The 24,681-nt window shown below is 42.0% G+C and overlaps 2 protein-coding genes across 6 annotated transcripts; both read right to left on the reverse strand.

The window, feature by feature from the left end:
• Nucleotides 1-7,908: 7,908 nt before the first annotated feature.
• On the reverse strand, nt 7,909-15,615 carry LOC104934912 (tetraspanin-7). 5 transcript variants are annotated; one of them, XM_027283381.1, is made up of 10 exons: nt 15,507-15,615; nt 13,226-13,306; nt 11,708-11,752; nt 11,512-11,610; nt 11,320-11,394; nt 10,931-11,005; nt 10,655-10,759; nt 10,333-10,365; nt 10,146-10,226; nt 7,915-9,072 (listed from the first exon to the last, which is right to left on the reverse strand). In XM_027283381.1, the coding sequence occupies exons 2-10, from the start codon at nt 13,283-13,285 to the stop codon at nt 8,989-8,991; spliced, it is 657 nt and encodes a 218-aa protein (XP_027139182.1). In that variant the 5' UTR covers nt 13,286-13,306; nt 15,507-15,615; the 3' UTR covers nt 7,915-8,988. The 5 variants fall into 5 exon arrangements, with proteins under 5 accessions (XP_027139180.1, XP_027139179.1, XP_027139183.1 ...); XM_027283382.1 differs by lacking the exon at nt 13,226-13,306 and having other exon boundaries at nt 7,914-9,072; nt 15,507-15,611; XM_027283380.1 differs by lacking the exon at nt 15,507-15,615 and having other exon boundaries at nt 13,226-13,345.
• A 2,850-nt stretch (nt 15,616-18,465) lies between these two features.
• On the reverse strand, nt 18,466-24,350 carry LOC104934913 (23 kDa integral membrane protein). The gene is made up of 9 exons (XM_010750677.2): nt 24,237-24,350; nt 22,878-22,943; nt 21,470-21,595; nt 21,317-21,391; nt 21,112-21,207; nt 20,829-20,929; nt 20,400-20,505; nt 20,047-20,130; nt 18,466-19,285 (listed from the first exon to the last, which is right to left on the reverse strand). Exons 1-9 carry the CDS (start codon nt 24,294-24,296, stop codon nt 19,163-19,165), a joined length of 837 nt encoding a protein of 278 aa, XP_010748979.1. The 5' UTR covers nt 24,297-24,350; the 3' UTR covers nt 18,466-19,162.
• Nucleotides 24,351-24,681: the final 331 nt, after the last annotated feature.

Here is a 24,681-nt window from a genome sequence, read left to right on the forward strand (position 1 = left end):
TGATCTGAAGCCAAACACCGGGATCTACGTCAGAACTCACGGGACTGACGCAACTTTAAGTAAAAATGCTTCACACAACAACACAACAAGTCAAAACAAGTTAACTTTAATGACAGAGATCATTTGCAGCATTGACATAAAGCACAAAAAGAGAATATGGAAGTAGTTTGAGGACAAAAGTTTCAGATTTAGTTCATCTTGTTACGAAACAGAGTTCACTCAGAGAATCGGACGTCCGGCACTCAGCCGACATTACACTACTTACTAACTACTTGAGAAATGCTCTGCTGTTAGACAGCATTCATAATTCATGTAATACTGAAGAGGTTCTTGTCATGGGAACATAAACATAGTTTGGTATGAGAAAAGGTTGGTGGAAAAATCTTTACTTCATTATTATTCTAACAGCTCAGATGTAAAAAGAAACTGAAGAAGCAAAGTGAGAGTTAAGAACAGTGACTATCATCAAAGTTTCCTCTTATAACTGCCGGCAGCTCAGTACATATTCATATCAGTTATACAAACATGAGCAGATATGATGGTAAACTCATAAAGATAATAAAAAGGGGGGAAGCCATGCAGACATCAAAGTTATCCTGAGAATAAACTTTCAATGAAGTACATTAATAACTTTTAAAAGGTATAAAAAACAAACATTTCTCAACTTCTGTCTGCAGATATAAAACACACTCCATGTGGAGTTAGAAAGAAGTTTGGACCAGCTGCAGAAATTATTTTAGTTTCTGTCTTAGAAGAAGTTTTACAGAGAGGGGGGACAGGAAAAACCTGTCCTGTTCTCTCTAACTGCTCTAGATCTATGAGGTGTTTACTGTAAGTGTGTGTGTGTGTGTGTGTGTGTGTGTGTGTGTGTGTGTGTGTGTGTGTGTGTGTGTGTGTGTGTGTGTGTGTGAGAGAGAGAAATAATAGCTCGTCCTTCCAGCTGACCTCTCAGAGAAAAAAATGTGGCAGTCGGAAAAAAAAAAAGAGACCAAAACTATGTGACGGAGGGGTGGACAAAATATCAGAAATGGGTGCAACAGTGTCAGATACATTAGTACAAGTTGTGGGATTAAGGAGTGTGACTGCATCTCCAACCAATACCGTGCCTGACTAGGCATAACCCTGAAAGAGACAACTGAGCATGACATTAAGAGTAAATGCTCAGAGGAAAGGGTGGAGGACAGGGGAGAAGTCACGTCCATGCATGCTCGACGTTAATGGACAGAAACGAAACCAAATCAAAGTCGTGCATCTGACTGCTGCTTTTCCACAGAAACAAAAGCAATGAACTAAAGTAGTGATGTTGCATAAAGGCTGAAGGGATGCGACGTTCTTTTGGTCTAACAGAGGTTTACCAAAGTCATCACTGAACAACATAGACGAGGGTCACGTGAGCCGTTTTATTCTGCGTCCAATGCACGACTCCGATCACGAGGTGATCAAACTAAAAGTATTTCTAACACGAGAACAGCTGAACACTGAACACATCCATGGACCGACAAAGACGAAGGGAGACAAGGACTATTTATACCTGAGGTGAGGGTCCAATCAGGGGCGGGGAGGGAAAAGGTGAGTACAAAATAAAACAGGAAGTGCTTGTAACAAAACACTGAACAAATTAACACACTTGATGAGACACAACATGCGTTCGTTCTTCCCCTGGCGAGTGGTGATCCACTCAAATTATATTTATCATCAATCCAATGTCCGAGCCCACAGACCGTGAAACCCCCACAGGCCACTGAACCTGTGACGTAACCACCTGTCAATGAAAGCATCCGTGCATTTCATTCAGCACAACATTTGAACAGGTGTATAACAATTAGAATAACGGTCGAACACGTTGGAGGCGTCCGCCTGCACAGTTCTTGGCTGTGGGTTTATTTGTCTTCTCGTTGCAGCAGGTACCTGAAGACAGTTGGAAAACACCTGGGCTATAAAACGCTGATTAAACACACCTCACTGTTTCATTTGGGCGCTCTTTGAGTTCTTTAAATCATTTCTATATCTCGTGCCTTCAGCCCGTGTCTCTCTCAGAGCCGGGTCAAACTGTTTTTTAAACCTTTGACTTCATATGACAGTGCTACAAAATGTAACATTATTATATATTAAAATAATATTTTGTTGCTACTTATGTCAGGATGTAGCGTGTACAAACCATATTTAGTTAGACGTTCACCATGTTTCTAAACAAAACAATATAAACAATTAAGTCTACACACGCCTTTATTCAATAATGTTTAAATTAACAATTTAATTACACAAAAATTCATCTGCCCAAAATTCAGCCGAGCATGTTTCTATTTCGAGGTCTTCTGTTGAATTTTTTTTTTTTTCTTGAACACTCAGAGTTTAGTATGTATATATGTGTGTGTGTGTGTGTGTGTGTGTGTGTGTGTGTATGTGTTTGTGGTTTTCACACTAAAAACCAGATGGAAAGTTCCAACCTGCTCTAACTGGGACATGAGCCGAAGATTTGTGGCTACTGATCAACAAAATAAGCCCCCACCCCACCAGCATCCTGTTTATAGCTCAGAGGACAATATGTGTTTTTATATATACTGTATATATAAAACCTATTGTCATTACTTTATGTAGTTACATTATTCTCTGTATGTTAATTTGAAGTCCATCTTTGTCATTTCTTTGTAATTTTAACTGAACAAAATCAACATTTATTCAAATAAAGTATGAAACACAGGAACACATTATGTGAACGTGATGCAGTTTGATTCAACGTGCATCGTTTTTGAGAGTACTTGAATGTTTTTTATTAACTTTGTAATTTGGTAGAAACTAAAACGTTTATGATCAGTTCAGAGAGACACATCGTTACATCATGAGACTTGAGTTCGTCGTGCTGAGGTGGTTCGGTGAGAAGCTGCCCCTGCATCTGAAACCACACTGTGGTAATCACAGTAAGTATGAGCACAGAAAGTAGGTCAGCTGCTCAGGTGGAAAGGTTTCTGTCTCATTTTATTGTCTAAAAAAAAATTGTTAGACTCTCCATAATAATACCAGAGGAAGTTATCTCTAAACCTCAACACATATCCGCATACCCCATGAGATGCTGTACTTTTGTCTTGTAGGTGCCACAACTCTGACTTCTTTTATTTATCATGTAGGTGAAGTGACAAACTCGTTTCTGTGTGTTAATGGCGATAAAGGATGTGGTGTGTGGTTAACTGTTGGAAAACAATGGGCACAGAGGAAGCACTGCACACACACTTCCACAGAAATAAATCTTTTGGGGAAAAGTTCCTGTCAGTAGCAACACAAAGATTCATCTTTTTTTTAACGGCTTCATAACCGTCATCACCGGGATCATTTTAATGCAGAAACAGTTTGTGTGCAGTTATTTCTGCAAATCTACTGAAAAAAAAGAAGCAAAACATATTAAATTTAACTTTTATCAACACTGTAACCAAAACTGAAAGCAACAGATCTCGTCGTCTCCGTGTCTGTCGCTGTATTTATATTTCAAACTCTGCAGCTCTTAGACAACAGGAAGTTTCTTCTGACACGAGCACGAGTGATAAAAGTTCTGATTGTGTCATTTATGGTTCCAACCCAAGTGCCCGTGAGTGCCACATGTCCAAAGCAGCTTTGGTCCTGTGGCAGCAGTGAGATACCTCAGTCAGTGTAACTGTTAAATCTGATATATAAAATAACACTAGCTGCTGTTTGTTTACTGCTGCTGTGGTCTCCCTCTACGTAAACTTTAACATAAGCATGCTGATGACGGTAGACCGATGTGGAGATAAAATGAATGTAGATGCTGCCACATGTTTACCCCCAGCTGGAAACTCCCAGCTTGGCAGTGGTTTATCGGATGGTTACGCAATATCCTCAGTTGCATGGGGATTTTCTATTAATACTCATATCTCAGTGCACATAGAAATGTTCCCATGAGCACGCTCTGTTTCAAAAGATGGAAAAACTAACCAACGGACATACCAACAGGTCCAAACAAGCTGGAGATGATATCTCGGCTCTAATGACGGGAATCCCAGTTCTTTCTAGTGAGCCGGCTCTTTCGACTCCTTCATTTCACCACTTTTTATAATCCATCCAGATGTAGCGCCGATTTGACTTGAGCTCTTTGAACCGGCTCGTTCACGACGACTCTTTAAAGTCTGAACACGCTTGAGCCGACCAATCGAAACAGTTTGCATGCACAGTGGCTGATGGGATGCTGTTTCACGTTGGGACACCGATGTGGCGTCTGAATCAGAACTCATCTCCGATGGCGAACTCTTGTGACACGATTTCTAATAATAATACTAATAATAATTACTTTATTGTAGAACATTCATTGAATGAACACTGATATATATTAACCACAAACATCCAGAATCAGTGTTAGGTTTTGTTTCTTCGGAGATGAAAGCTGACGGTCAGTGTTACCTAACACCGTCTAACTTCTCCTTGTGTGCCAGATATACTTCCATCTCATCCATTTGGCAACCCATGACTGACGTTAACCACCAACAAGGACGTTTCACTTCTTTAAAATGCATCTAAAATGAAGCTTTGAGGTCTGAATTACCCCGTCAGCACAGTAAGAGGAGCAGCTCAAACAGGACTGCAGATCGGGTAAACATCCGTCATTCTTTTACGGAGAGCAAAGAGTCTTGGGGCATAACGAGGCATAATCTGAATGAAAGAAGAGACAATGTAGAGTAACTCTGCTTCTGCTTATGATGCGTAGCAGAGAGTGCACTACATCCAGCCTGCACCAAAGAGATGCAAAGAGATGCATTAACCTGCTGGTTAATGAACTCACCTCACAACACCTCGTACAGGTGTTACGGGAAAACTCTTGAATAAGGAAGATCGGATTCAAAGTATCAAAGTTTGCAACAGTGCAACACACAAAAAGGCTCACAGAGAAAAGGCTCCCTGAGGAGCTCTAACTTTTAAAAATGGGCTGTCTCAGACACCTCCCACCTGATACAGATATCATAACATTCCTTTTTGGTTTCTGCTCAGTAATGAACATTATGTATCAAAATGACTCTTCTCAGGCCTGTTTCTCACATCCTTGTCTCTCCTGTCCTTGAACTACTGATTTATAATTTTCTCTCCTCAGTAAGACACAGTCCAAATATGTGAGAGACATGCAAAAAACAGGAAACACACATTATGAGTTAAAACACCTGAACCCCAGTATAATCCACAGGGCATGTGGTCAAGTTTAGCTGAATGAATTTAAGTTTCGATTCGGCGAGGAGACGCTCATTAAAAGGATTAATTATTTATAATTATGGTCTTATGTGGCCGACTATGAAAGTTCAGCATCAGCAGGGCAGGACTGACAGAGTGATGCTACAACAGACCTGAACTCAGGAAAACAAAAAACTCTAAACTGGTTTATGAAAAAGTTTTTAAAATCAAAAACACTCACAAGAAGGAAAATCAAAGGCTGAAAAAAGAAAGAAAGAAAATTACAACAACAAAAGAAATCACTCTATCGAGGAGGAGACAAAAACACACGAGCAAAAACGCTCTAAGACTACGGCAAGACTAGAAACTGGCTTTGGTGACGATCAGACAACGAAACACTTTGACACAGGACAAAGAGACGCAGACAGTAAATACACAGGGTGACGAGGAACAGGTGGAAACAATCAGACCGGTGACACATGAGGAAGTGACCTGAAACGAGAGCGCAGGTAAATTTCAAAATAAAACAGGAAATGACGAGACAGAACAAAAACCCAGCTTGACCTCTGTGACAGAGGTTTTTTTGTAATCCAACCAAGCAGCAGCCGCCAGCGCCACAAACTGCAGCTCCTCTTAGAAAAGAACAGAAAGCTTTTATTGTCATTGTACAACAGACATACTGTAAGCACATCGACATTACAGGGCGCTGCGACGAGGTGCTCGTCATAATATAAACAAAGATAAAAACACAATATGAATACAAATGCAAATATATATATATAGATGCTATATAAAGAAAACCAGTAGTGAGTCAGTCTCCATAAGTCCCCATGTCCAAATGTCCAACTTCACAGCAGAAACATGTTTACAGCCTGGTACAAAAAACAGTTTTGGTCTCTGTAGCTAATTTCCCCGTTCATGACAACTGTACTGAGGGTGAATTTATATACAACTCACCTGTTCACATTATATTAAGGCTTAAAGTTTGATTGACAGGTGGGTGTGGTTACAGGTGGCTTGTTCTGGGCAGGACTACAAACATTCACAGATTCTGGCAGCTGACCTGTGCATGAAGACATACGCACAGCTTCCAGTCGCAGTGTTGAGTTTCTGAGGTTTTGTCCTCGACCCTTCAACCCTGAGACTGCAGACAGCTGCTTCCTGTCTCTGGCTGCTCGCCACGTTCATTTACTTAATTCTTAAAAACCGTCTGGGCCTGATCGCGGTTCTCGACACTGAGGTTTAGAACCGCTGCTCTAGATTACAGTTTTTGTCTGTTCTCACTGTGGTCTTATCCTTTTAATTTGGCTTTTACTTGAACTATTTATTTACATTTTCTGTTTATATTTCACATGTTTTGTATGAAAAGTTTGATTGATTAGTAGATTTAAATAACAATGTCCTGAGTGCGTATGTTCATTTGAATTTCTTTTGGGATGTCAGAGCTGCACACATCTAAAGGAATAATCTTTGTATCTGCTCTGCTGCCGCATGTTGAAAACACAGAAGATGCGTTCGGTTTCGTTTATGTTTTAACTTTCATTTCGTGAAAAATGAACGCTGCTGATCGTCAGAAGAGACAAACAACACCTCCAGGAACATGCAGTAAAAACAGACAAGTTACAACAGGTGAGCTCACTGAGCGGTTCAACTGTGACAACGTGGGAGGAGGTGAAGACGGGCGAGTCTGACACTTTGGGACACGAGTAAATCTTTTTTGTTTTAATTACTTGTGAGATATTTTTCAAAGGAGATCAAACCAGATGACTTGATCATACAGGTGCAATTTGACTGATATTTTAATTAAAAGTACTCATACAACAAAGTAAAAATACTCCATTACAAGTAAAAGTCATTCAAATACTTACAAACCTACTGGGGTTAAAGTATTCTCAGCAAATCTGTTGAACATATTCAACAGATTTGATAAACATTCACTGAACATGTTCAACTTATTCATCACAGATTTGTTCGGGTGTCCACAAACTTTTGTCCTCAGCAAACAGGAGGTTATCACAGGGTTTTCTACGACAGTCCCGAGCCTTGATTTCCTCTCAGGGAGAGTTCGATCTCTCTCTGAAGGCAGATGAGAAGAACGTGAAGGGGAAGTGAGAGTACGACGAGGGTGAAATGTAACTTTCATGTCCGCGATGCCGTGATAAGACAAAACCACATCTGCAGACAGCAGCTGGAGACACGCGAAGGGAAACAGAGTGCAGAGGTTCAGGCGGTTAGTTAACGTGTAGCATGTTTTTATCTCGTCTGGTGTCAGCAGAACTTACAGAGTTCTGCAGGTTCAGACACTGGCCCAGCAGGTTCTGTTGGTCTCACTTTGGTTGTACCTTTGCACAGTATGATGAACCCGTCATACGTATGTCTGTGCTCACATTGAACACGTGATAATTACATCATTCCATTATCTGATGACACAAGATATCGTGTCCTCCAGCTGCATCATGCACGGACAGATCGTGCATCATCAGGAAAGTGACAATCACAGAAGCTTCATAGAAAGATTATTGATAATAGAAAAGCAGAGCAGAGTGCAGCACGCAGGAACATGTGAACATTTCACAACAGATGAAATGTCTCGAATGGAGAAACAGGTTTGATTCATAAACACAGGATGTTGCAGTAAAAGCTCTACTCAAAAACATTATGGTCAGTCAAGACTTTATAATCCGAGAAATGACGTTTGATGCTGAATGTGAATGTGAAGTTAGACAAGAGTGCTCTAGATTGTAAAGACAGTTGAACATATTCATACAAGTTGTGTTGCACTGCAGTGCAGCACCAGTCACATAAATGATTAAACAAACAATCGATCATCAGAACCGTTAAATAAAAAGCAATAACAGACCCGGAGTCGTGCCGTTATACTGAATAACGGCCTTAGAGGTACACAACACAATTATCAGCTCTGTGATTGGACAATTCATTTTATTTATACTGCATTAAAATCATAACGAAAGTCATCTCAGGACATTTTATTTACAGAGAGCCGACAACATGAGGAAACACTCAGAGACAGTTATTCCCTGACACGTGCATGGACGGATAGATTCATGTTTCTTACACCAGCATGAACTGTGAAGATAAACTCCAGGTCCTGGATCACAGAGATAGTAAGTAAACGGTTCCTCATGCAGCTGCTGGTGTGCACTGCCGTCTGGTGGCAGCATGCTGCTTTATTATGTGATGTGCACTGACATGCATGTTAATCTGCTGAGACTTAAATCAAATAGACAAAACAAAGACATTGATATGAATAATGCAGAAATGCTGAAAGAAGCATGGATCACCTGTTTTATAAAAGAGTTGTATCCACTGTAAAGCATCAATGTTCTCGACAACAGGCGTTCATGTGTTCCTGTGTGGCAGGTTCCCATTTATTGAATAGTTGGATTAATACTGTTACTTGTTACTTGTTTGGTTTGCAGGACAAACCTTGAACTAACCTTCCATCATCTATTTAAAACGCCTGGTGCCCATCTCTAATCAGTAACACCAAAAACCAAAAACCAAAAACCAAAAACCAAAACCAAAAAACAAAGCTCTTCTCAGAGCTGCGGTCTCATGTGGTGACGGCTGAGATAGAAACGGGTTTAGAAACTGAGTCTTTTCTTCGATACATCGCTGTAACAGCATGATTACACAAAAGAGATACAATGATTCACATCTTCTACAATAAAAAGGCAGCTAATCATCTCTCCGTCTCCTAATTTCACTCGCACTCTCTTAAAAGCCATAATAAAAAATGAAAGAGGCCACGACCAATAAGTCCTCTTGTTACAGTGCAGAGGTTAAAGGTCAGAGGTCCCTTCAGTAGTAGGTGATGGTATTTCTTACGTCGTCGTGGCGGTTGACCTGATGGAGCATCAGGAGGGAGATCAGCAGGCCGATCAACTATGAAGACAGGTAGTCAGTTAGACAGGTGAGAGGTAGAGAGACACCTTGAACAAACACCAGAAGCAAACAACAAGCAACCATGTGTCCAATCCACACGGCAGACAAGTCCAAATGAGATTCTGACTGAAGGCCACACAGTCGATGAGCTAAAAGATGCTGGTTCTACGAGTTTTTCTTAAAACAGAAACATCAGAATACGGAAGTCTCCTGAATAGTTTGGATCTGATCCGTCAGTTTGGTATGGAGGATTACAGGTTTCTCCACGGGCCCTCAGAGCTAAGAGCTGTCTGTAAGATCCAACCCGGGTGAACCCGACTGACCCAAGGATGTGAGCTTAAGCCCCAGCCTCTTTTTTTAGGCCTCTGCTTGAACCCGACATACCCGAAATGAGAGGGTTAGGGTTAGTTGGCTTAAGATGTTAATGACATCGTTAGGCCTCCAAAAGGAAAAGTTTAGAACTTCGACTTCGATCTAGAACATCAAAAATATACATCAATAATTTTGCTGCACCAAATAAAAAGATTGTTTTTACAGTTGGGAACAAAAATTTCACCAAAACTGCTGAAGAAACTGGACGCTGACTTATTGAAAAGAAAACCTTTGTTTCACACTTTAGAGCTCAGTAATCGGATGTTTCAAACAACATGCATTCTGGGGGTCATTGTTGACTTCTTTCCGGTTATTAATTACACCATCGACCATCCATGTTTATATTCAGTCAGTGAAGTTTCCACTTTCTGCCACAAAACGCCACCATCATGACATAAAACCATCTTTATAGCATCAAATAGCTGATTAAAACCAAACTTTTTATGAAAATGAACTCAGCCACCAGGGGGCGACTGAGGCGTTTCGCTTCACTTTAGCAGAGATGTTATGTCGTCCATCTTTATATAAATAAACAGGAACAGAGTCTGGTCATTCCAGAAGAATTTAACCTCCTCTGAACCTTTCTGTGGCCATACTGATAACAGATCTTGAAATATTGTTGTTGACACTATCCTAATACATAAGAACATCATTTAAAAAATACACCACCAACAACAAGGGAGGACAACAGCAGAACTTACTGCGGTGAAAGCCAATCCAAAGCTTAAACCCCTAAATATGGTGTAGGCGTTTAACATATCAGAAACTATGGAACCGCAGGTCTGCAGGAGAAGAGATGGAGAAAGGATTATTATCTGGAGGCATTGCTGACTGCTGAATTGGATGCACTGGTTGGTTAATTGATTGATTGATTGATTGATTGAATACCGTTTTATAGACTAGGTCTGGGCCTTCTGATCCCTGCAAGAAAAAAAGGGCAAAACACGGTCATTAGAAGAAGAAAAATAGTCCAAGTATTGCAGATACCATGATGATAATGACTGATCAATCAATCAGCAATCCTTCTCTACCACCTGGACCACTGTCTCCTAAAACTATACACAGCTATACTATAGACAAGTTGCACGATTTTTGGTTCAGGTAATGAAAAGGTGGCATTTACTTTTGCACGTGAGCTGCAGCTTTCCCACGAGATCTCAGTTGGTGTATGAAACCTTTCAAACCTGATGTTACTTCTACAGAAACCTACCCAAGGTTTGGCCTGACATGCATCGTGTAGAGTAGGCTCGCACTCACAGGAGTCTGGGATTTCATCACCCCAGTCCGAGACGCTATCAAATCCACAGCAACTCTCCTGCAACCACAAAAGAGTGAGTCCCAACAGGTGGAAAAGACGAGACAACCGAAGATAATGCAAGAAAAGCGACTACAGCAATCCTCTTTAAGGATTTCTGTAAGCATCCATCTGAGGAAAGAAGCAGCTACTCTACACTCACAACGGTTAATGCTACACGGACAATATTACCTCTATCTGCAGTTCATTGAGATTCTTCTTGAGCTCCGCTACAGTGGAAGAGTCAGTGTCAAATTCTTTTTCGAGCTACAAGAAGAGAGAGTCCAATGTGAGCATCAACATACACAGGGAAAACATTAGCATCCAACTACATGAGCAAACTTAGCATTGAGATAGATGAATGAATGTTAGCATCGAGCGAAATGAGCAGACGTCCACATCAAGTAGATAAACGAAACGACACGGTGGTTCATTCATTTGGTGATAGTAATGAGTAGTGATAGATAGATAGATAGATAGATAGATAGATAGATAGATAGATAGATAGATAGATATATAGATAGATAGATAGATAGATAGATAGATAGATAGATAGATAGATAGATAGATAGATAAATAACCTCGTTCTTCCAAATAGCCGCGGTGATGCCAATGATCATCATGCCGATCATTCCACCAACCATGAATCCTGCAAACTGTACATGAAACAAAAAAGAGCAAAATTTAACGATATCACGACACATTTCTTTGTCGATGGATTGATTTCCCAACAAAACTATCAAATGAACATGGACGTGGGCTCTGGTACGTACTAATTTGAGGATGATGGGTTTCTCTGAGCAACCTGCATAGATTCCCAAGCCGGAGATGCCCAAGACAGCGAGGGCACACAACAAGACCGAGGTTTCAACCTGACAAAGATGCAACACAAATGCTGAATTAATGCGAGAAATCCATGAAGATTCTGCAGAACCTGGAACTGTTGATGTTGATGTTGTCGTCGTTTACCTGGTCGTACCACACCATCAGAGCAATCAGCAGCACCCCGAGGATCTGAGGACACATCACATTAGTGAGTTTAACAAAATAAAAGCCAAGTGTATGGAGTCTTAAGTGTGTCACCAAAATACTGATTCTTGAAAAAGAAAAATCAAAGCGTGAGCGTAACTAGAAGGACAAAGATGATTCAACAATATCACTGTGTAATATACATATATATCTAAATATGAACGAGGGGGGGGTTAAAAGTCGGGACGGTCACAGCTGCTCAAACAATTTTCCATAAAAAGATAAATAATCGTGTTTTACACAGTTAACACAGGGACACAAGACGAGAACTTGGAAAAGTTGTAAGCTGTAAGTGGCTGGAAACTGTTTGGAGAGAGAAAACCAACTTTTCCACAACATCAAACGTCTGTTTAGTCTCTATGTCGGTACGAGTGCATGCCTGTTTTTATATTTCATCTGTAATTTCTGCACTGAGACACTAGAGGGAGACGGACTCACAGCTGATCGACTGAAGGTCGCCACAAACATCCAAACTTCTTTAAGTCTTAAAAACACAGAGCTGAATGAAATCGTTTATTTTACTTATTTTAAGTGCTGCTTTTTAAGCTTTGTCTTTTACAACAAAGCCATAAAACAATACAGAACAGATACATAACAAAGAAATACAATTCAAAGTGCTGCAGGGTTTTAAAAACCTTCCAGAAACACACAGAGAGGAGCAGCACTGCCCTGGTCAGAATAAAACGCCAATCTAAAGAAGTCTTAAGCTTCGATTTAAAAAGGCTGAGATCAGTAGTGATGCGAATGTCAGGGGTCAGTTTGTTCCACAGTCTGGGAGCAGCGACGGCAAAAGAACGATCGCCCCACCGTTTAAGTCTCGACCTACGACCTCTGACAGAAGCTGACCTGAAGAGCGCAGGGCTCTGCACAACTGTGAAAAGTTCAAATCTCTGACAGGAAAAAACAAACAGAAGTTTAAAATCGATTCTAAGACGGACTGGAAGCCAGCGGAGAGACGACAGCACAGGGGGAATGTGTTCGCGTCTGGACGTGCTTGTTAAGAATCAGGCAGCAGCGTTCTGCACAAGGTGGAGACGAGAAGTTGAGGATTGACTGAGGCCAACGTAGAGGGCGTTGCAGTAGTCCAGTCTGGACCTGATGAACACATGGATTGCTCTCTCGAGATCTTTCCGACTGAGAAAAGACGGAGCTGGAAGAAGCTCGTGCTGTCTCGGAGGTTCTGGCTCTCGTTCCTCTCTCTCTTTATTCGTTTCATTCGTTTCCCTCTTTACTGGAAGTGAGTATGAACGAAGCAACGTAACTAAAAGAAAATCTGGAATCTGCTTTTTGTTCCACAAACATGACACTTCATCAACACTCAATCATTCAATGAATATTTTATCTTTATCTTCTTTTCTTCTTCAAACACAAAACTAAAAAACTCGACCAAACAAAACAAACAAAGAGTAATAACCATTTCCTTTTTTTAAAAAGCATTTTTAAAAAGTTTGGACTTACTGTGAAGAGTATGTTGAAGAAGATAAAGATGCACTTGAGCCATGTGTGAACTTTTCCCATCTTCAGTTTTGAACAGAGAGTCTGAGCAGACGAAGAAGTGAGAAGTGTGAGGATCTACGAGGTGTGTGTGGCTTTTATAGAGGAGACCACACCGCCTCACACCCATACCATGTGTGTGTGTGTGTGTGTGTGTGTGTGTGTGTGTGTATTTCAGCAAACTATACTAAAAACACATGTACAGCGCCTCTGCGATTACATCAAACCTCTAATGTGTAAGTTTCGTTCTTAATGGACAGACGGCGTCACGTAGGCAACAACGTCTGTGTGCCGCCTACGTGACGGGGAACTATACGTGACATGAAGACCACGCTGACTGTCAAGTACAATTCTACATGAGCGTGCAGAAACACACTGTGTAGTGTTTGTGGAAATCAGATAGAGGGGTCACTGACGCCTCAATGTACAAATAATTATTGACTTTATGATGACGAAGTTTGACTTTAACAGCTGCTTCTTCACAATTATAACTCATAACTAGAACATTTCATCTTCCCGCCAAACTGAGGAAGAGGCTGTGCACGTTTCGAGGTCCACGGATCATCAGGACCTGACAGTTCTTCATGTTCTATGTTCTGCACAGATCAGCTGTTACAGTCTCAGGTTCATACGGGATTGTTCAGAAGAAAGCAGAACTGAATCCCAAGCCCCGTCAGAGCTGTCAGGATATTTTATTTTTATTTATATTTTAACAACAAAACACAGAAACACGCATGACAACAATGATAACATTAAATCTGCAAGCAGCGATGTATGGGCACGTCGCCGTCCCACACGCATCGCACACCCATTCGTCAAAATGGCGCCAAATTGCATCTTCCACCCAAAATGTCCAACTTCCTATGGATCTGGCACCATTGCGTCCAGAGGCTTTTGTGTGCGTCTGGGTATGACGGAGGCGTGGAGCAAATTTTGGCCGCCTACGCAAAAGTATCCCCAATAGCAGGGGGGATTTGAAAATTTGTGGGTTGTGCTATAGAGCCATTTAGCTCCGCCCACACACGAGACCCTTCACATATGTACAAGGTCGTCAGGGTGGACGGGTGTGCCAAGTTTCATGACCATGCGATGATGAAAAGGTGTTCAAACCGCAAATGCCATCACATGACTTTCGCTGCCTGGCCACGCCCACACCGTATGAGGTGGCGTCATTGTTTTCACCAGGAAGCATCACCAAGTCCTGCAGCTCTACATGAGCCAATCTGATGACACTGCAGGGATTCAGATAGGTGTGACACCTTGACATGTGAAGCAAGACATTTCCAACCAGCAGCAATGTGCAAAAATGGCTCTAAAACGCAACTTCCACCCAAATGGCCGACTTCCTGTGCATCTGGCACCATGGCGTCCACAAGCATTTTTGTGCGTCTGGGTATGACACACGCATGTACGCCAAAGTCACCCCATTTATTTGCCGTTTTTGAAAATTTGAAGGGGGCGCTATAGAGCCATTTTGCGACACCAATGCTGCCAAATTATCAAATTTTTTCACAGGCATGACGCGCCGGCAAAAATCTGTAAATTTTTGCGAACGTAACGGGCACGTAATTCATCCCAGAAGACGGAAAAGAAGTAGAGTAATAATAAGAACGCGGAAAAATTCCTTTGGTTCCAATAAGTCCTCGCACCGCTGTCGGTGCTCAGGCCCTAAAAAACCCACACCATGTCAGTGTGTGTGTGTGTGTGTGTGTGTGGGTGGATGTGACTTAGGACGTTGAGCACGTCGTCCACTAATCAGATGATCGGTGGTTCGATCCCCGGCTCCTCCGGTCTGCATGGCTTGGGCAAGATACTGAATTGTGACGCCTAGACTTAACCTTGCACCTGAATACAGGATCCTGCAGGTGCGGGACGTAGCAGCGGGGGCGGCACCAATACTTGTAACAGACAGAAGAGGCCGTCCTGACGGGCGTCTCCTTGAGCAGACAAAGGGATGTGGAAGGACACGCCCCTCAGGTAGAAATATCCAGGTGTCCCCATATTCGAGATCTTTCTCCAACGTTGACCGCTCGCGCGTTGACTGACCTTTTCCTTGCAAAGAAAATAAAAATCTTGTCGGCGGCAGAAGTCTTCATTCTTCACCAGCAGCAGGAAAATTTCCACAACAGTATTTAGTAACATTGTGACATTCTTGAGTTTGTTTTGTGTTTCCTCTTTTATTTTTTATTTCTATTTCCTGCCTTTGTTTTCCCGCCACTTCTTGGTTCGATCTGATTTGTTTCACCTGTCTCTGATTGCTGACGAGCGTCACCTGTGTGTGTGTCCTGGTTATTTAGCTCCCATGTTGCCGTCTTTTGTTTCCTCGTACTGAGTGTTCAGGTTGAATACTGAGAAAGAGGAAGGGAAGGGGAAGTGGTCATGACTCAGAGTTGCTGACTGGCGAGTAAAAGTTAATTACACAATTCAAGGTTGAAAGGTTGAAACTCTTCCGGGCGTCTGGCATGAGCGACAGAAAGGCTCCTCTGCTCGGTCTTCACTCTGTATTTAAGAAATAACTTTAAATCACTTTAAATGTGTCTGATGATTCTCATGAAGGTGAAGTCATACTTTTTCAGAGGTCATTTTGTTTCCAGCGTGTCTTGATCACACATGATCAAGTCAGTGTGGCAGCAGGATTTAAACTCTGTGATACATGTACAACATGTTCATCTATTGCATATGCGTCCACAAAGTTTTGGCCATGCAGTGTGTAAATTACATACATACAGTACATACACAGCTGCTGCAGTGACGAGGAATGCTGGGTAGCTCCAGGTTATCAGGGTCTGACGTGATGGTCTGTAACGCGGCATCTTTATGTGAAAACAGTAAATGTTCAGAGACTCACACGCAGATAACACAACAAACCACGCCTCCTGTAATCCTGTGTTAATGTTTGGTGGTTGGTTTTATTACAAGCAGCATTTTTTTTTTCACTAAAATCACTTACTGAGTGTGCCTGAAAGCGCACACTATATGTTATCCACCACGCTTATTGAGTGTGCCTGAAAGCGCACACTATATGTTATCCACCACGCTTATTCTTCTTCAACAACTTATTATTCTTACGCCCGTTTTTTGGCTTGCTTCTCCTCCCAGAGTTTTTGTCGCACACACACACACATACTCAAAACAGGTATCAAAACGTGCGGCTCGGCCGGGACATGTGTGCTGTGACTTTTCTAAGAGTTTCGGCAAACGGTTTTGCCAAAAATTGCCAAAAACCACGGCAAAAAATGTATAGGTGTTATTGCGAGAACTTTCCAGAGCTAGAGTGAGTGATGTCATCGCTAGAGTGGAGAGGGAGAGAAAAAGTTGTCTAAAAATAAATTTGTAAACTGCGACTGTGGCCGCAAATGCACAGCTACAGACATAATTATCCCCTCAAACGTAGGAAAATTGGAGGCGGTCGCAGTGATAACACTGTTGAAGCTGTCTCTGTTATAGTTTTGGCTCGCTACGCGCTAATTGATCGGCTACCCCCTCCTTTTCTTAAGCTTTTGTGTCTGTTTTCAAAATAAGAGTCAGAAGGCAGAAGCCCAGCGGCGGCCATTTTAGCAGTTACTGGCACTTAATTTGAACTTGTCTGTCTAAAATAACAGTGTCGGTATTAATGTATGGGGGGGCGACGGGGCCAGAGTCACGCACACTCAAAATTTCTTTAGAACCAAACCGTCTTTCTTGCTTTGTCTTCCCTTTTCTCATCTCCATTCTCACACAGGAACCAGGGGCTCTGATCCGAGGCTGATGGTAAGTGACACACACCCATGAGCTGCTGGAGCTGTCGCAAGAAAAGGGAAGTTCATTAATGCATCAATATTGTGTCATCTGACACCTAAATCTAATCCTGGAAATGACATAGTTTGACGGTGAGTCAGTGAGACACTTTTGACCTGCCGGACCTGATCCGGTCCCGCTCACTGCCCATGTTGGGTTGTCTGACACTGAGATGGAGGCTGTTATCTGGGAGGACTGACAAGGTCGTGGTGACTTTTTCACGTATGAATTCATAAATTATTTCCCTCAAAGTCTGCGAAGACAGCGCTGTGGTCGTGTATCTAAATCACATCATCATCGGTAAACAGACGGACCTACTCGGCTCTGCCAGAGAAGGAGGCTGTAGAATCCGTAGGGAGGTCTTATCGGGTCACGGAGACTTTTAGCATCGAAATTCACAGATTATTTTTTCTCAAATGTTGCCAGAGTTGTGTCTACAGAGGCTACAGGAGTTTAGTTCATTCACTTTCTGTCTCTTCATCGTTCTTTTGCAGCCTCAGACTCAGAAGTAGAAGCAGACTCATGAAATAAACCATGTCAAGGTTCACAGTCTTTAATCTGCCAACCTGCATGAGCTTCAGTCTGCAGAGCGGGGATGGGAGGAGGTGACTCTCCAGTGTTGTTAGGGCCTGAGCACAGCACGCTGGGGCGAGGCCCTATTGGACTTCTAACGTTGAACAACGTTTAAAAGTAAATCGCATTTCTGACGGCCCATATCCCCTCGAAAACTCACGAAAATTTGCCTACCTCCCCAAAGTTGGGTGTAAAATTACGTATTTTGGGGGTCTCGCACATGGACGTGCGCATATGGCTCGACAGTGCCACCTAGATGTGTGTTTTTGGAGGTGCCCCTCGCCACGGTTTCATCCACGTGTATGAAATTTGGTGGGAGTATGTAACATGCCCAGACGCACAAAAAAGTCTCTTGGTGACCTGGGCTACAGTGAAGCGTACGGTGTCCAATTTTTGCCAAAGTTGGACTTTTCGTGTTTTTGGGGTCATTTCCAGGGGTCGCATTTGAACGATCTCCTCCTAGGGATTTTATCCGATGTGCTTGAAACTTGGCATGTGTGTTCTCAAGGCCTCGACAATGAAAAGTTATCAAAATCACAACTTTTCATCAAAGTAACCATTTACTTTTGGGCTGAATTTCGGGCGAAAGTGTGCATGTATCATATACTTTCTCTGAGATGTCTGAAACTTCTTGTGGTTATTAAGACTAATATTATGCACATTTTGACATGCGCACATTTCGACGTGCGCACATGTGCGAGGGCCCGACCATCACTGCTTGCAGCTTTAATTTGAATTTGGACTTCTTTAAGTGAAGCCGTGAGGAAACCTGCTGCATGTGTCTAATTTCTTATCACTGCCATCATGTGGCAGAAAAGCGGAAGTACGACTAAAGATCACAGAAGTCACTGACACAGTAAACTTTATTTATAAATCAACTTTTCGAACATTTCATCACGACCAGCAGCCACTCGTCGTCCTCTTCTCTGAGAGAAGTCTCTGAGTTTCTGTCATTTTACAAAACGTCACACAAACATCACGACTGGATAAAGTTTTCAAATCTCTGTTCAAAAGCTTGACGCTGCCATTCGGGCGTCTGTGTCTTTCTTAACGTCTCGAATTGTTGACCTCCCTGACTCAGGATAGAAAAAACAAAGGTCTGACTAAAGGTGCAATATGTAAGAACTGGACACCTGTCAAACTCCAAACAAACAAACAGGGGGCAGCGTTTCACCGGCCAACAAACCAACAAACCCGGTTTGACAACAAGGAATACAGTACCAAGGTAATCTACATTGATGAGGACTCTGGTGGGACATTGAAGACATGGCGGGTTCAGGCCTGAGTCAGGGTTATGGCAAGCAACTGACCTCAGTATTATTAGACTACAGTGATTCACTACGGCGTCTATTACAACAGTGTGTGTGTGTGTGTGTGTGTGTGTGTTTCAAACTAAGTATTTTTTACATATTGCACCTTTGACGTCTTTAGAGACGTCCCATTATTACAAATCGCTGCTATGAAAGAATCTGACGTGGTTTTATTGAACTCTCGATCGTCACCAGCATTTTGGATTGATGCCTTGGCTTCAGGTGGAGGCGGGGTCAGAGGTCAGGTGAGGGAGGGTTTGGGTTCGTATTTCACTCTGTTGAAGTCGTCGACCGTACTTTCTACCGGAGGCTTCTTCCAATATTTCTCCAGACCCAACGCCAGACACAGAGCAATGGCCGCCATCTGCCAACACAGTTCAAGTAATGAGTGTGACGCCTTCAAATCTTAAACTTCAAATATACTTATTAACTCATCAACAACAAACTTTCGTAGCATCTTCCATCAACTCAAACACTTTTAGAAAGTTTTAATGTCCTCTTAAAACATTTCTATAAACTCTTCTCTACAAACTTGGACTTCCATAAATAAATGTATAAAATATTTAGAAACTACTCTGCTCCCTCGATCAGCGCTTCAACCTCATCACACATCCAGAAAACAAACGGTCCAAGAAACTTGGAACACTGAAACTTAAAACGAAGACGACTTGCAGAAACGTGAACCTTGTTCTATAAAAAACCTTACTTAGATTCCAAGATTCTGCAAACATTCTTGAACGTCTTGTAACTATTCACAAAACTGTTAAAGGTTCCACAAACACAAACTTATCTAGAGGCTTGTAAACTTTCCAAGAACATCAAACGCTTCAAGAAAACCCAGTTTTCATCCGTATACATGTACTGCGTGTTAAAAGAAACAAAATATTTGCAATTTCCGTATCGAATTCTTCTTGATCTCTGTTCTTCTTTTGGTCATCAGACCAAAAACTCTGCAGCTCAATTATGAGAATCTGTTGCTCCGTCCATGAGTCATTTTCATCTTTTCCACCATCAGTTTGATATTTTAAATCTGCAGTAAAGATACAAACTCGCCTCGTTTTAATGTAATAAAGAGAGAAAGTTTAAACACAGAACAGAAAAATGGAAACGATGTGAAAGTTTTACCGCGATGGTGGCGAAGGCTGAAATGATTCCTATCCTGAGTTTGATGGGGAAGCTCAGGTAGCTCTTCAGGATGGGACCACAGGGCTGCTCACACACAGAGGTCAAAGGTCAGCATGGACTAAAACATGTAAGGTCAAAGGTCAGTGTGTCTGCACATGCAGGCATCATGTTTTGGATTTCCTGCACGTTTGCTCTTCATGACTTGGAAATAAAGAATCTTTTGTGCCATCTAGTGGTAACAAAAGCACAATGCATGTAAAGACCTGCATGAGTTTCCACAGAATATTCCTAGTTTGAGTATGAAGCAGATCTCAGGGCTTAAGATGAGCTGCAGTTTGACGTCACGTCGTTACCTTGGAGTGAACCCATGTTTTATCCGTGACCTGCGGGGTCGGAGGGTGTTGATCACTGCCCACCATCACACAGTCGCCCCCTGAGCTCGAGTTACCAGGCCGAGAGCTGCGAGACAAAGACGGAAAAAAAGAACAAAACTGAAGCAGCGATTCTGGAACGCAACCAAGACCAGACCCACAGGAACAGAAATACTCTCTTAAGGGGATTTTACTATTTTTGTCCTTCCAGCTGCAGGAGCCTAAAAATGTCAGAGTGTGTCCGTCTGTTCAACAGAACCAAACGCAAACCAAACCAAAGAGAAATTTAAAAATCCAACTTATCACGTCTTCAAAAAACTAATAAATAAAATCAAATCATCCAGATCTCGAAACTCGTCTAGAAACTCGTCAGCCTAAGTCTTTAGTCTTAGATCTGTTTTGCTTTCTTACCTCGGGTCGGAGGCGGGCGGGGAGGTCGGAGGCGTGCACAAACAAGAGGCAGGAAACTGATTCTCCCAATCCTCGAACTTCCTCAAACCACAACAAGAGTCCTGAGAACCAGACAGACGAGACGAGTTATCTTCAGTCTAATTCAAACACACACACACACACACACACACACACACACACACACACACACACACACACACACACACACACACTGCGATATTTGTTGTGATTCCTTCTGGATTTAATCAGATTTATTGTATCGCTTCATTTCTCCGCCTCGTACCGAGTTCTGGAGTTTGTTCAGTTCAGTCTGGATGTATCGCTCCGCCCTGTGGAGAGGAGTTACGTTCAGAAACACCTCGTCCACCTCGCTGTCCATCTGTAGACCAGAATACAACAGGACGGCAAAGATACAGAGTGAACGAGTGGATCCATACAGATCACAGATAATATAGAAATCCATGATATTTAAATCTTTGAAGAGTTACCTGAGCTTGAACCTGAACCAGCGGCGAGGCCACGACCATCACGGCCACGAACTCCACGAATATCAGAGCAGAAAACTGAAGGAAATGACCACAGGTTAGTGTGTGTGTGCGTGTGTGTGTGTGTGTGTGTGTGTGTGTGTGTGTGTGTCTCACCACCAGCAGCAGACGCTTGGCGTCCAACGTCGCGGCACAAATCCCCAGAATGGACAAAATCACCGTGACTGGACCGAACACCTGCAGGACGAGTAACCCATCGCTGCTGGACAGCTGGTCGAACAGCTGAGAGGGAGAGAGAGTGTCGGTGTAATCCCACCTGTGGTAACTATGTTCAGCTGTACTCGAGTACTTGTTCTGATTACATTACTTATGAGCAAAAACAAGCGTCTGTCTTTCAGCCTTTTATTTCACCAACCACTAAAAGTCAGTCCCACATTTACTCTTGTCCAGCCCAGCTCCTGTTCTGGCAGGACGCCAGCTCCATTCCCCAGCGCCAGCGTCCCGGGCCTAAAATCTTTCTATGGTCCAAACCTCCTGTGGTACAAACACCAACACTCCTCCGGTGCTCTGAGCTCACAGTCCAGCATCAGAGGAAACTGTTCACACCTCACGACCTGTAAACACACACTGATGTGTGAAGTTCTCCAGCTGTAAACTACAACTTCCAGAACCCTGGACGCCAAAAATAGCTCCTCACACTTGACGAATGCTGACAGGATGTGTCCGAGGGAAACTACGACTACGATCAGCTGAGCTCCGTCCATCTCCTTTCAGATTACGAGGTACCACCATCCACAAAAACAGAAGTCTGCACGTCTGTTTTTGTGTCTCAACATCTGATCTTCACGGTCGAGCACAGCCAGTGTTGGAGAGGTGTGTAGATTTATGCCCTCGGTTCAGAGGATAAACACTCTGCGACATGTCGGACTCCTCACCCAAACATGGACCAGCAGTGTTTTCACATTATCACTTAACATCTGCAGCTTGACGTCATCGTCTATAAATCAACGTCAGCAACAGATTTCACAATAAATACTGAGCCACAGACGAGGAAGACTCTGGATTCAGAGTGAAGGATTTCTTATTCCTCAGCTCACTGAGTACTCAATGACGCGGAAGAAACCAATTAAACGCAGATTAAAAAACAAGTAAACCGTTCATACATCACTGGTATTCTCTCAAAGCTCTACAGGGAGAAATATAACATGCGACAAGGCCCAGATATATGAATGTATGAATAAATCCTATAGAGTTGGACCAAAATGTTTTAACACAACAAGACACCAGTAGAAAGGTAGATTTGCTCATACGTGCAAACAACAGATGAGTTTTGTAGAAACACAAAAATAACCTGATTAAATCTTTATATTATTTATACAACACAGAGCTGATTTATTCCTCTGCATGGATATTTCTTTGCTTTTTTCACTATTGTTTATTCTTCTCTCTCATTTAATGTATTAAATTTCTCCCTGCATAATTTCATATTCATTAATTCCTCTAATTGTGTCACATCAGCCAACAGCCCAGCAGGCAGCAGCAACACTTTGACATAACGAGTTACCTCAGCGACCGGTATGTTTCCGTCGATGGAGGAAAATCCGACCCCGATCATCACCACACCGGACGCCTGCAGAGGTAATGAACGGAAACGTTAGAGAGAAGTTTGTTTCACAGGAGGAGGAAGTCTTTAACAGCAGCAGCATTCCTGTGAAACAGTTTCCCCCCAGAGAGAGACGCTCATCAGACTCCATCAGACAGTTTTCTGATTCAGATTATAAGTGAAGTAAATATTCTTGTATTAAATACATTTTCCTACAAGTCAGCTTCAGCTCAATGTTTCTGGATCTGGTGTCGAAAGTATTTTAATTCTGTCATGAACATTTAACATAAACATCTGCAAAAAAGAAAACACGGAAATAAGATCAAAAATGATAAAAAGCATATCTATGTGTGTGTGAGCTAACGAGCACTATAATTACTGCAATCAAATGATATAGTCTAAACAACAACACAGGAACCAAAACAGAACGCGCTGCCGTGGAATATTTCCGGTGTTTTCAGATCTGAATATTTTATAAGCAACGTGAAACAAAAAGGAAACATAAACACAGATTAAACACTAACTACACAACACATACTGTTACGTAATTTCATAAACACCACCTGTTGTAAACACACCTTAATGAAATCAATGAATTGAAGTTGTGTATTTCATAAACGTGACTCTCAAACTGATGATGAGGCAGCATGAATTAAAAAAAGTAAAACAACTGGAGATAAATGTTCCCTGAAAATATAAATAACACAAATACATTTTGTTTATAAGGTGCCAAATCCTAAAGATCTCATGACACAGCAGGTCTAGACTCTTTATGACATGATATCAGGTACCCGACAATTCCAACCATGAGCAAAAACTAAAAACTAAAACAAAGAGAAATAATTAAATCAAATGGATAAAAAGCAATAAAATAAGATACAAAGTATTTAAAACAATACAACAGTGCTAAAAATAAAAATGAAACAAGTTATAAGTTTAAAGTAAAGTCACATAAAACAGGGTGTCATCAGCGTAGTGTTAACGAACATGTGAAAAACAGTCCATCATTAACTCTGTAGCGAACACGGACAAGCCGTTTTAATGCAAATTATAAGTCACGTGTCTTATTAATTTATGAAGTAATTAAATATAATTAATCTATAAAAGTTCAAATTAAAACATTTTAAAAGTGTTTTTACAATTTATTTTTTTACCTCCAGCAAATAAATCCTCATATTTTCTAAAGTTTTATTTCTGGATTTTATTCTGTTTTTACTTCTCAGTCAAACTAAATAAAGCTTCAAATTTAAATGAATTAAATTTTTTTTTCTTTTTCTGATAAACGTGCCGTTAGCTCTTAGCGGCTAGCTGTTAGCTTACCATCAGCAGCACCGTGACGCAGATGGAGAGACCTCGTAAGTAACTCCTGCAGCGAGCCATGACCGCCGTCTGAGAGAGACCAGAGACCAGAGACCAGAGCCGAGAGCCGAGAGACCAGAGCCGGGCTAAAATAGAAACAGAGTGAAGACCAGAGCCCAGAGAGAGAGAGAGAGAGAGAGAGACAGAGAGAGATGGATGTTGTTTAAACCTCGAGTGTTTGGCTGCAGAACCAAGAACATGACCAAGTTTGGAAGATCAGCTGGAGAGGAAACAAGAGAGGAGAAGAGAGGAGAGGAAAAATGAGTAAGGAAACGAGGAGAGGAGTCAAGAGGAGGAAAAACAGTAGAGGAGAGGAAACAAGAAGAGGAAACAAGGAGAAGAAACTAGGAGAGGAAACAAGGAGAGGAAACAAGGAGAAGAAACTAGGAGAGGAAACAAGAGAGGA

The sequence above is a fragment of the Larimichthys crocea genome, chromosome X, assembly GCF_000972845.2.
Source record: "Larimichthys crocea isolate SSNF chromosome X, L_crocea_2.0, whole genome shotgun sequence".
Lineage (NCBI taxonomy): Eukaryota > Metazoa > Chordata > Actinopteri > Sciaenidae > Larimichthys > Larimichthys crocea.

What these genes read in the sequence shown, in the direction of transcription:
- LOC104934912 (XM_027283379.1), bottom strand. Translation starts at nt 15,403, where the DNA reads ATGTTACTAAATACTGTTGTGGAAATTTTCCTGCTGCTGGTGAAGAAT. An exon ending in TCAATGAACTGCAGATAGAG is followed by an intron (nt 10,760 to 10,930) that starts GTAATATTGTCC and finishes TTGTGGTTGCAG; the next exon opens with GAGAGTTGCTGTGGATTTGA. An exon ending in TTGGATTGGCTTTCACCGCA is followed by an intron (nt 9,073 to 10,145) that starts GTAAGTTCTGCT and finishes CTGTCTTCATAG; the next exon opens with TTGATCGGCCTGCTGATCTC.
- LOC104934913 (XM_010750677.2), bottom strand. Translation starts at nt 24,296, where the DNA reads ATGGCTCGCTGCAGGAGTTACTTACGAGGTCTCTCCATCTGCGTCACG. An exon ending in GAAACATACCGGTCGCTGAG is followed by an intron (nt 21,596 to 22,877) that starts GTAACTCGTTAT and finishes TCTCCCTCTCAG; the next exon opens with CTGTTCGACCAGCTGTCCAG. An exon ending in AAACATGGGTTCACTCCAAG is followed by an intron (nt 20,131 to 20,399) that starts GTAACGACGTGA and finishes GTGTGTGAGCAG; the next exon opens with CCCTGTGGTCCCATCCTGAA.